The sequence below is a fragment of the Acanthaster planci genome, linkage group LG14 (genome assembly GCF_054643075.1).
Source record: "Acanthaster planci isolate LZ-2023a linkage group LG14, COTS_SCS, whole genome shotgun sequence".
NCBI lineage: Eukaryota > Metazoa > Echinodermata > Asteroidea > Valvatida > Acanthasteridae > Acanthaster > Acanthaster planci.
The window spans coordinates 4,421,088-4,433,266 of NC_141790.1; the positions used below are offsets into that span (position 1 = coordinate 4,421,088).

At 39.6% G+C, this 12,179-nt stretch overlaps 1 protein-coding gene across 1 annotated transcript in view; it reads right to left on the minus strand.

Annotated features, from left to right (window-relative positions):
• The window catches only part of LOC110984420 (sucrase-isomaltase, intestinal-like), a 35,239-nt gene extending 23,060 nt beyond the window's left edge, over window positions 1-12,179 (minus strand). Inside the window, exons 1-18 of the mRNA XM_087145788.1 lie at window positions 11,909-12,179; window positions 10,181-10,454; window positions 9,248-9,402; window positions 8,364-8,532; window positions 7,809-7,908; window positions 6,948-7,060; window positions 6,254-6,379; window positions 5,206-5,343; window positions 4,318-4,419; window positions 3,896-4,018; window positions 3,355-3,439; window positions 2,913-3,054; window positions 2,533-2,669; window positions 2,160-2,194; window positions 1,624-1,740; window positions 820-968; window positions 251-332; window positions 54-110 (exon numbers count right to left, since the gene is read on the minus strand). Coding sequence (XP_087001914.1) covers window positions 54-110; window positions 251-332; window positions 820-968; window positions 1,624-1,740; window positions 2,160-2,194; window positions 2,533-2,669; window positions 2,913-3,054; window positions 3,355-3,439; window positions 3,896-4,018; window positions 4,318-4,419; window positions 5,206-5,343; window positions 6,254-6,379; window positions 6,948-7,060; window positions 7,809-7,908; window positions 8,364-8,532; window positions 9,248-9,402; window positions 10,181-10,454; window positions 11,909-12,078 — 2,274 coding nt within the window. The 5' untranslated portion in view covers window positions 12,079-12,179. The remainder of the gene's footprint in view (window positions 1-53; window positions 111-250; window positions 333-819; window positions 969-1,623; window positions 1,741-2,159; window positions 2,195-2,532; window positions 2,670-2,912; window positions 3,055-3,354; window positions 3,440-3,895; window positions 4,019-4,317; window positions 4,420-5,205; window positions 5,344-6,253; window positions 6,380-6,947; window positions 7,061-7,808; window positions 7,909-8,363; window positions 8,533-9,247; window positions 9,403-10,180; window positions 10,455-11,908) is intronic.

A 12,179-nucleotide genomic window follows, 5' to 3' on the forward strand; every position in this document is an offset into this window, starting at 1 on the left:
AAGGCTTTCAAGTTACATATGTTAGATCACAATCCGTAATGCCGAAGACTTACTGTGTGATAGTCGTACCATCTGGCGTCAGGAATGTATGCGTCAACAGTTGTCTCTCCCTGTGGGTAAAGGTGTTTGACACACCACTAGTTAAACTAACAGTCTCCACGTATCAGACGTCGGGGGTGAGCAACGTGAACAGAGATGTACGCTCAGTATATGCGGGTGAAAAATAATTTCCTGACAAAGTATCACCTACCTCATCAAGGACTGGCGTGATGAGGAACGATGGTCCCCACAGGAACTGCCGGTCAATGTTCATACCAAGAGTCTCTGGAAATCTACAAGATGTTAACAACAATAATCCTAGTTCGCATGTGTCATTTTTAAAACTATAGCTCACTGAATTACCAAAGACTTCACAAATATTGAATTTAAGAGAGGTTCAGAATTCTTCAATCTCCTCAGAATGGGTCGTTTATGTTTGAAGCCTCGGTTTGCTTTATAGACGTGTAATATTTTTCGGGATATGCTGAAACATTCTTTACGATGAACTACATAGTAAGTAAATCGATGAAGTAAAGGATTATCAATTTAATAACCTCCTTAAATATCAGCTGCATAAATAACTTCATATTTTATGTGATAAAGGGGAAAGATTTGAACGTTCGTTATTTCTTGTAACACTTAAAAAGAATTTGTCGGTAAAAATACCGCATTTGTCCAGGGAAAATATGTAATATTGTTTACAGAAAACCAGCATTGATTTATCATATTATATCTTGGGGATTAGAGGAGTTGCCTGCGAGATTACAGATACAAACGTACTCATGGAGTACTGGTCTTGAAACTGTGGTCCCCTTTGTGTTGGCCTCGTAGAACAGTGTGTAGAGGAATGGAAGTAATCTGTAGCGAATCTCCAGCACTCCTTTGACGTGAGCCGTAAATTGGGGATCAAATGCTGTTGGTTGCTGAGGCTGGAAACGAGTTTAATCATTGCAGTACGGGTTATGAAGTTTTTGCGACAGTACTGTAAAGCTCCGCTGCTCTGAACGATTGACCATAGCCATTTAATAACTCAATCTTGAAAGGCCTCCACTTAACCTTTTTCGAAATAGACCGAAATGGCTCAGATTATTAGTCTCTGATGGATCAATTTTCGGAAAGCCGACGGCAGACTTTTGTCAACTTCAATTAATCTGTACATGTCGTTGTCAGGTCTCACACTACAGCCAGCAAATGAACTGTCTTTTAAGCTTGTACTTCACGCCTCCAGTAAATAGATTTAATTTGCATACGCCCTCTGTTATAACGCCAGATATCCGATGGCTTTCATAAAACTGGAGTCAACGTACGAGTTCGAAATCAGCAAAAATGCAAAGCGTCACTCGACAAAAATATGCACTGCTATGATACTGAAGGAAATGGCTTTGGGAACATTCCTTGCCAAGCAATTTTAGGGTACGGTGAAATTATACTTTGCTTGTTCATAAAACGGCTCCCTGTCAAATCTATCATAACAATTACACTATAGATGAGTCAATTTATTGCATCAGAACAGTACTTCAGGTGTACTGGTTTCAGCAGTCAGTTTGTTTTAGTTAAAACTGGCAAGATCTTACAACTACTTACTATAAAATCCCTGCCATTATGGTTACGAGCAAAGGGGTAGAAAGCGCCGACTTGGCTCCATCGTAGGCACAGCTCACGGGTGGTGTTGAACCAGAAACCGCAAATATCAGATCCAGTCTGTTGTTGAGTAGCAATAAAAGAATTTCATGACTGGATGTAAACTTACACTTCCCTCTGATCAAAGAATAATTCTATCTTAAGCCATGTCCAAAAGTTATGGGAACGGCCAAATATGATACATGTGTCTGTAACTGTAGAGGAGTCGAACAAGGCCGTAGTAAATAAGTCCCTAGCATGTTTGAACAATTAAGGGCATAACTCCATGAATGCACTGAAAAGAGCTGAGAATAAACGTCTCATTGTTAAACGGCACTATGTTTATTATTTGTATGGGTCAGAATCCACAGTAAATTTAAAAAACACACAATTTTCTGCGTGCTTTTGTCTCATGTTTCCAGATTTCAGTGTCCCTAGACTACCTACAGTGCCTTCTATTCATTTTGCGTTCATATGCCATCAAATTTGTGTGAACTTACGTAAGCAAAGCCGAATAGACTAAACTCAAGCATACCTGCATGAAAAGAGACAAGGATTGAAGTATGGACTGCTTCAATTTCAAGTTTCTCAAGTGGCAATAGGATCAATATTTCAAAATGAATTTCTTTAGAACAAGGGACTGGTGTAAGTAAGAGCATAAGATAAACCAGAATATCAGGTAGTGTTTAAAATAAATAGTATACAAAAAACTCTAAATCATGCATTGTCTCCATAACTTGCGGAAAACACCTTAATATACACAACATGCCATACCCACAATAATAGAACAATTTCCAAGACACCTACACAGTGTCCTGCATTGGCAGCAAATGTCCCAGAGCATTAAAAACGTAGCCCGACTTAATTATTTACCAGGAATACTCCAAGGCAGCTGCCGCCACTGACTCTGGTTGTCCCCCAGCCAGTGACCGGTATACGCACCGCTACTCACGTACGTCGATCGAGAAAGAACCATACTACGCTTGTTTGGGAAAACAGTTTGTAAGGTTCTGAGGTATAAAACAAAGAAACGGGAATATATCAGAAGACGAAGCCATAGAAGCCTCACTAACAAGAGTGGCGTGCATTATGAAGAGTGTTTAACAAAAGAAGGTAAAAGAACATTACTTCCTTGTCCGTGACACATTGCTAAAGGCCATTGTTGTTATAAAACGGGTTTCTCGCAAAATGGAAGCATATTCCAAGACGGTCAATAATGAATCTAAGACTTCATTCATGTCAACAGACTTTACCTGTGGGTGACCTGCGACATGCTGTGGCCGTACAGGCTGTGCACGTCGTAGTGTTTTCCCCAGTTTTGTTGGGCGTCCATGCAAATTGTCTTCTCGTAAAGTCCACGCTTGTTAGTTGGCCATATAATACGACCAAGGATATCTGAAAATGGCAGGGAAAGACATTAAAAACGACCACAATCGAACGAAAAAACGGGCAATTTCTACTCTCAACCTTCGCTACAATCACAGTTTTCTTTTTTTTTTTATATTCGCACGGCAAGTTTGATTTAGACAAGCAGAAATTGTCAAACCTCTGACAGCAGTTACTGTTTCAAGCCTGTACAAACTTCCAAGGGGTTAATTTCCTCACGTAATTAGTCATTCCAAAGGTGTAAATATGATTTGCACTACCCTGAAAAATAAGTCACTTTACTAAGAATGACACAGTGGACAAACTTACTTGGCAGGTAGGGTGGATTATTGATCTTATTTTCGTCACAGCCAGTTAGGGAACCAGGCACAAAGTTGGATGGTTCATTCATGTCCTAAGAAAAATAAAAACACCGACAGGACATTATTGTTTGACATCTGGATGTTGGCCACAGCTCGTACAATTCAGGTGTGCGTGCTTGAGGGGCAGGCGCATGGCTAATCCCTCATAAAAAGTCGCTCACAATTAACTACTCACCAACAAAATTAGACGCCAATGAATAGACACCAGTTAGTTTAATTCAATACCACTTAAAAATGACTTATCGTTACACAGTGTTAGTGTTTAATTTCACCCGCTGTAATTTACCCCAATGATGCTTTTCGGGCAGTTTGTTCAGAGCTAGTTGTTTAGGAATAACAATGGTGTATGATGCACGTAAAATACATTGACCTTTGTCCTGCATTTCACCAGAAATTCAGAAGTAGCCGCCAAATCTCTTTTGTATTGAGTCTTTTCCCCGAAAGGGCACTAGTGTACCCTGATTTCCTTGTAAACATGGTGAACTTACAATCCACAATGCATCGTAAGCAATTTTGTCGTGGAAGTCATCGCACAAATGCGTCCACCACGCCTCAGCTTTGTCGGAAAGAGTGAAGTCCGGATACACACTTGCGTTAGTGGCAGGCCACACCTTGACAGAGAATCAAACATTGGATACCATGGAAATGACTACGTACCAACACTCTACGGTGGGACTTCTCGTCCCACCGTAAGGAAGTGAGAAAATTGAAGGGTGGGAGAGTAAAGATATAAAATCTGTAGAGTCATCGAGGAAAACGAAGAGAAAATAACAAAGGAAACTGGAGAGAAGGGAATACAAATAGTCCCAATTGCGACAAAGAAATAAATACGGCTGAGAGAAATGAAAAGGAAGCAAATATGGGACATACACAATGCGAAATGAAATCCGCAATGGAATGCTAGACTAACCTCCCCTTCCAGAACATTACCATCTTTGGTTTTGACGAAGATGTCCTGTTGTAATCCTGTGTCGTATGGTTGATAGCCATCCTCCTTTCCTATACAGTGGTCCTGTGTAATAATCACATTTTTTTCAGGAAAAGAAAGAACATAGTGACATTGATAATATTCAAGGAGTTTCAACATGACAGTTTTTGATCTGTCAAAATCATCCTGGAGAGAAGATCCAAAGAGGCAGAAATCATTATGGTGTAAAACTGTTCGACCTTGAATTTTCAGTGATTTGTTTTTATTATCAGAAAAATGGTAAATTTATCTAGAACTTTAACTCAACAGCGTTTGCACACTACGACCAGAATTGGTCAATTAATGTTACTCTGATTTGGGCAAGCCGTCAATTTGAACGTCTGTTATCACATTATGTTTCCTCAGTTTCATTATAAGAGTACCATTATCAGGATCAAGGAATTATTCAGGGGGAGGGTCAGGCCGGAGTTTTTTTTATGTCTCAATTTTGCGGACAAGCAGAAACGAAGATGAAACATTATACATGACATACACTGTTTACAAGGGTATCAGTGCACTTACCTTTATACACTTTAGTTATTTTTCATAATTTTCTGAGTATCTGAGTAAACCAAGATCTATCCGTCCTTGTCATCGTGTCTCTGCCACAAATACAAAACCACCTTTCCATTCACAACCTTGTATCATTTACTGTGCACACACCTCATCAGACACTTATGCCAACTGACATATCCTATAGTTTGGTTTCAAATCGAATGATGGACAAATTTTAACAATCTTAAAATACAACGGCATCGTGGTGTCCAGCTCTTTGTTACTTCGCCATTTGTAGACTAAATTTGCCGTTCAATAATGAAAACATCCACCAACCAAAATAATTATGTAACGCATGCCCTTGCTATGCAGCTCGTCCACAAAGTCAGACAGGTTCTGTGTTCCATAACTGGTTTCGTTGACAGTGAAATCCATCCATCGATCCATGTAATCGATATCCCCATACTGGACATCCTGCGAATAGAAGAATTGATAAATGCTCCTTATTTCAAAACCCAGGAAGTAATTAAATTACGTTGTTCTTTAGTTACACGCGCGATAAGGTGCAGTTAGCGAGGTTGCCATGGGCGAAAACAGGTGCACTTGCTTAGAAAAAATAATAGAAAATAGAAAGGTGAAAAAAAGCGAGAGAAATGAAAAATGTAAACAGGTGAAAATCACCCACTTGCTAAAAAATGATAGATTCTCTGCCCCCCTCGAAGTTGACTCCTTTCAGCCATTCATGGTTTATCTTTTCGTTGCTGATGAGTGCTTTGAACCACTCAACCGAAATCCTCCCCCCGGCAAAAATGCTTGTCCCGCGAAATAATCCTGAAGACGCCAATGGATGAGTACATCCACTCCTAGTTATATTTATAAAAATTCATTATTTATGGTTAACAGAATAAGAAAATAGGGATTTCTCAGCAGCACCTAAGCCTTTACTCGAAAATTGTGTGCAAACATGAACAACTTTCCCAAGGTAATTGACATTTGCTTTGCTTCCATGTACTTCCCTCTTCTTTCCTCGTTATGCATCATGGTTGTTCCTGTGAGATTTTTATTTGTTCCTGCTCATGGGGAATGTTTTCAATGGTCTTTATGTTTTTATACACTGATTTAAGATCGCAAGGCTCCTTTCTCATGTACATATACAATCCCTTAAGATGTTCGCCATAAATTTTATTGCAATTTTCAGTTTGCTGTTAATCTATTGTTTTGTAAAGTTATTAATACAATTACGGAAGTCCAGCGTGTTGTGAGCTAAGTCTATAAAACACGGAACGTGTGGGCTTTCCAGCGCACAGACCAAATTAAAGTTTGATAATAACACCCCTGCTTAATCGTCAATATCGTTGTACACCAGTTTGAATGAAAGCGTTACCAAGGGCATCTGTGCGTCATTCATCTCCTTGACGACTTCCTTCACACGTTTTAATGAGTTGTAGTTCCATCGACTGAGCTGGAACCCTAAGGCCCAGTATGGTGGCATCACTGGCCTGCCGATTGCCTTCAGGAAGAATGCACGAGATAATGAAATTTTGTCGAGCCATAAATTATTCCGTAGGTTGGTTCTTACAGTGTGGCTTGCTAACTGTAGCATGTGCAATAGATAACTTTTAATTTTTATGAAAAACCAAGACAAACTTTATACGTCTTTGCTTTACAATGAAAGCTCATGTGGAAGTAATTCTAATTCTGCGCCTGTTACAACTTCACAAATTTAATATCTTTGGATTTCTTGAAGGTTGTGCATGTCGCTTTGCAAACATTAACCTTCCCAATCACTATTATTGCTTACCTCTCTCATGGACCCTGTCCTGGTAAATAAAATGATGTAATTGTTCCTTTTTGAAGCGGGAATGAAACTGTTAACGTTAGGTAATTAATTCAATTTTTTCTATCAAATTAAATTAAAGTTCCCAACAGATGACTGTTTTAGAATTACAATTCCCCAAAGATTAATAACGCCATTTAGAGAGCGCAAATAACCTTTTGCATGACTTGGTCATTTAATTCTTTGTATTGTATTTGTCTCAATAACCTTCATCTAATTGACTGTCACATTCAAAATTTACCTCTGTGTACTGTGTCACAAGGTTTTCCGGCGTAGGGCCGAAGAAAATGTAGAAATCTAGAACGCCACCAATAGTGCGATAGGTAAGAGCTGGAGTTGGCTGTAGAGTGACGTCTGAAAAAGACCAAGTTTTTGTTTGAAGCACTTTGGAATGAAAATACATATTTATTCATTTTTATATAATACATGCATCAATCCCCGTCATCGGATTGGTGGATCGATGATCACATGTCATTGACTGTTATTGGTTCTATTCAGTGATACATATTGAATTGAGCTTCCTTTCTCTTGACTGTTTCCCGCCCCCATTTCATTCCCAGAAAGAAAGAGAGAAAAATGGAGGGATGAGAACCACTCAACACTGCACAGTGTTTATGTACAAATGTACATATACACGAATCTGTTTAGCGCATGACGGACGTTAACACGCGAGGGTGACCTATTTGGTCTCCTAACAGAAGAGGATATATGCTGGTATTGCAAAAAAAAATAATGAATGATTCACATTTGTGCCGGGGTAAAAATAGTTTCATAAGACATATCACATTTCATCCGACAGTTCATGAAATTATACTGACCATGTAACTTATAAACTTTAATAAGTTGTATGATATTCAATAATTAAGCGCAATAATCTCTGCGCTAATCCTCAACAAGAATAGTGCAGCAAAAACAGCATATTAGACTTTTAGTATTCACAGGTTTTAAATGAAAAAAGACTGAATTAATTAATGATAGGGATAATATGGAATAAAACTAAGACCAGAAATCCCGCTTTCAAAATTACTAAAATGCTGCTGATATATACCTAAAAAGGTAAAGTGTAAAGAGTCACATAATTGAAGCTAAACAGCATCCCTACCCATTGCATTGCTGTTCAGAAAGAGGATACTATGGGCGTTATTATCACGCTTCTCAATACACATGTGATATGGGTGATGACCATACAGATTCCATTCATCCTGTGGAAAGAGCAAGACAAAATAAATATCATAAATGTGTACATCCATCATTGTGTTATAGAATTATTCCTATAGAATGAGCTTTTATTTTACTTCAACCAGTGTTAACCTATGATCGTCTTTTCCTGGCAATAACAAAGTTATTGTTATACTACCTACCTAAATAATGAAAGACAATATGGACGATCATTGTTATCAGAACCATCGATTATCAGTCTCATCATCGTCGTCTCAGTCTTGACTCTGTCATCAGCAGTTATCAATTTCATTATCGAAATCAACCAACGTTGTCTTCATTATTGAGTACCGTCATGATCTCTGTGTTTGGGTTTTTGTTACATTATAAAATGTACAGGAATCGATAAACCTTTATTCAGCTGCTTTCAACAAGGTTTAGGTCATTTTGATGCCGCAAGGCAATCTGGTACAGCAAGATGCGACCAAGTATTACTTACCACAGGTGCAACGTCCCTGGTAAACATTGTCCAAGTCTTGTAGTCCATATCGTGCAGAAAGCGCTTATGATTGTGTTCACCAAAGCCGTACACGTATTGAGATGGGAGCTTAGTCGATATCTGAAGGAACTGATCCTCGAATGTAAAGCCACCCACTGACGAATCAAAGCTAGCGAAAACAATTATCGAAAGAGCGAAACCTATTTTGAAGGCAAACGAGCAAAAAGGTCTATGATGGTTCTGAATATGATGCCTCCCTTATGAGCTTAAAGTGTACCAGGAACAAATGTCTCTTGGACACAATTTTTTCTTTAACTTTGCATTCTTCCTCAACGTGCGAAAACTTTCTACTTTCCAATTTATCTAAATGCATTGAAATGTGCACTTTTTAAACAAAGAAAATTATTCATGCTTTAATGGACAACTGAGTGCCCTGTTGCAAAATTTACCTGCTGAAATCATTTCTCAGAGTGGGATTAATGCTTATTGTTTGCTCTGGACATAAACAACAATGAATCAACAAAGAGAAGAAAAGTGATTCTAGCAAAATCTACAAAAATTCTTGACTTTTTTATGTGCAATCCAAAGTAACATTGAGGCTTTCTTCCTGAGATGACATCACAGTTTTGCTCATGAATATGGAAATACATCAGCATAAAAACAAAAAAGGCGCTAAAATATGGTTTTAAAAAAACACCAAAAGTTTAAAATAAGGTTAGCTGAGACATGAAAAAGCACTCTGAAGGTCTGTATTGAAACAAATCGATTGCAGCCACCCTTTAAGCTAATTCCGTCTTAATAATACTAGAAGACGGTTTTCAGAATCCACTTCTACTTCATAATCTTAAAACGTTGCAAATTACCAAAATTGGTATTATGCTTACACTGTCACTCCTGTGCTCGTCCGTTTTACTTGGATACTGAACGGGTGCTGCTTGTAGCTGACCTCATACATGGGGTTAGACGGCTTCTTGGTCGGTTTGGCGATGTTGACTGCTTCGCTTGGAACTTCGTATCGGGCCTTCTCTGCGTCTGATATCTGCGTATGAAAACGAGAACACAGAGAAAAAACGCATGTCCCATAAAACTAGGTCACGTTAGTCCTCAAAGAATTTAAGTATTGCTGCGAGATATTTTACATTTAGGCCTACACAGGAGCGGAAACCCGTGGGGTATTTATGTTTATGGTATTCAATAACAATGACACAGCAGCCGGGCTGTGACGTATAGAACGCTAATTGGTCAGAACGCACAGATTCAGCGAGGTATCTTTCAGGAAACTTACACTTTCGTTTCTAAAGGCAGCGGTTTTGCAACCGAGAGCATGGTCTGTCCGTTCTGAATGTAAACAACCCGATAGAAAACCATGTGTTCTCATGATATTTCGGACAGCGCGAAAGTGTGCTACCTCGCGCGTGTGTATTAGCTTTTATTAAAACAAAAAAAAGCAGGAGATGCAGGCAGATGGAGTATTGTGAGCATAGACTGATAACTATCCATCACGCAGCAAACGAGCACATACAAATAAACAAGCAGACAAACGAACAAAAATCTTCTACACATTCCTCCCCAAATACATTTTATTAAGTTGAAGATACAGACATGGGCAAAGATCCCGGGGGGATAGGGGATATATCCCCCCACTTTTTGACGGGGAGGATATCAATATACTCATCTCCACACACACTCAGGTGCCCCTACTTGAAATGGGACCCTAGACCCTATGCCGTGTCACGCTCCGCACAAGGATGACCTTTCGGAAATCATTCCCCCAGATGTGACAAGAAATCTCCACCCATGGCTACAGAAATGTTTACCTTGAAGTGCAAGCGATAGTCCGTCTGGAACTCCACCTCAAGTTTGAGGTTGTCGATATCAGCACCATAACGGCTAGGTATGCCCTCTAGCCGGATAAGCCTAGCCTCCCAGCCTAGGTTAGTCTCTGTAGGTGGGTTAGTCATCTGATAGCCGTAGGTCAGCGGATAGAAGCAAAGAGGAGCCTTGGCATTTGTAGCTGGCTTCCAGAAGCAACCACGTGCCTCACAGAGCTCTTGAGAAGCTGGAGTATCGAGGTCAGGAAAGCAGTCGAATCTAAACAACCAAAAGGACCAGGAAACCAAAGATATGCCTGTATCCAGGGAGCCGACAGGGGCTACAACCTTCCCTCTATACAAAGAGGTTTTTTGGGGGGAAAATAATCGAAGAACCGAATATGGAAGCCCATGTTGGCCTGGGAAATGCCCTATAAGGATACATATTAGATTTCTAAATGTAGGGAAGCGTGTTTTAGGGGTCACCATAGTTTATTTGGTACGCCGCCAAGCCCTTATATATAACAAATTCCCGCGAAGAAAGTGCGGTGGGCGCGCGAGCGCGAGTGATATACATGTATTCCTTTCCAGTGAGGGCACTAAAGAGAATCTTGGGGTTACCATGTTACCATGAAAACTAGCTTTTTACAATGTAATAGCTGATTTGTAGTCTCTTCACCTCCGCAAACTATGATTTCATAGTGTGTGACCTTGTCTTTACTGTCTTGATTGTAGAAGTTCCACGTGAAGTGTACAAGTAGCATTGTTCACTGTACATGTGCATTGTACTTCAGCTGTTTGTTTGTGCAGCGACTCGTATGATTTACACTAGGGTTTCGATCTTTACTCCACACACTACTCATTATTAGGTGCTGTCTGGAAGGCCAAGTCCACGGTCGCACACCGGCCTGGCATTCGGGGAACTCGAGGAATTCGGAAAATACGGAATTTCATGTGGAGGAATAACAAGAAATTTGAATCATTTAATTGTAATCATACCTGAACATGACGTGTAAATAAAACTCTGTATATTTCGAGACAGTTACATTTGGACTCTTTCTGCCCGTCTTCCTTTGCCTTGGCGTCCTTAAACTAACAATTTAAGCGGAACTCCTTATAGATGGCCAATCATTACAGAAATTTATGGCCACCAATAAAAAATTCAGCCACCAGAAAAGTTTGGTTCAGGATCACCATTGCCTGTATCTGAACAGATTATTTTCTGTAACCTACTTGAACGTCAAGGAAAGTATGATTCCATTAAATCTTATAGTGCATCCTCGTTACAGCCTACCACTTAGCACATTAATGTTGCCATACACATGCACACAATGGAATTTCGTTTGTGTGCTCCTTTTGTTCGGTCGTTTGCGTCCGGTTGTTGGGTTGTTTTGAAATAGGCTTCAAGGTTTGTGTCCATATTTCAGAGTGTTTTTTTATGAAAGACGTTTTGTAAAACTTATTATTATAGACGACTCTGAGTCAAGCTTTTATCTTTTAACCTGCATTCAACAGCTATTTATTGGCCTTCATGATGTTACATTTAATTGCTTGCAATTTGCAGGTTTTAAGGTATAATTCTGATATATTTGATACTTTTCTTAATTCGGTCATGGTTTTGTCTAAAAATACGCCTTTATGGGACTATCACTGCAACAACCACCAACATGAAAAGGTGGGGTCTTAGCCGCTAGTCAGATGTAGGTCATACCAAAATAAAATGAATCACCAAACCTGTCTTCATCCTTGACGTCCCGATAGAACTGCTGGTCAGGGGTGAGTTGGGTAGGTTTTGGTTCCTCCTCTGTGCCGGTTTGGGTGAGATACACCGGTAGAAAGATGGCTAAAAAGACCACGACTACCAACACTGCCGAGACACCAGCGATCAGGACCTTGTTCGCCATATTGCTGTGTTGAATTAATACCCAGATGGAAAATCAGGAAGTAGCTTTCATGCAGAAGTTTGATAGCCACATTACTTTGATCTCCACAAATAGCTTACGTA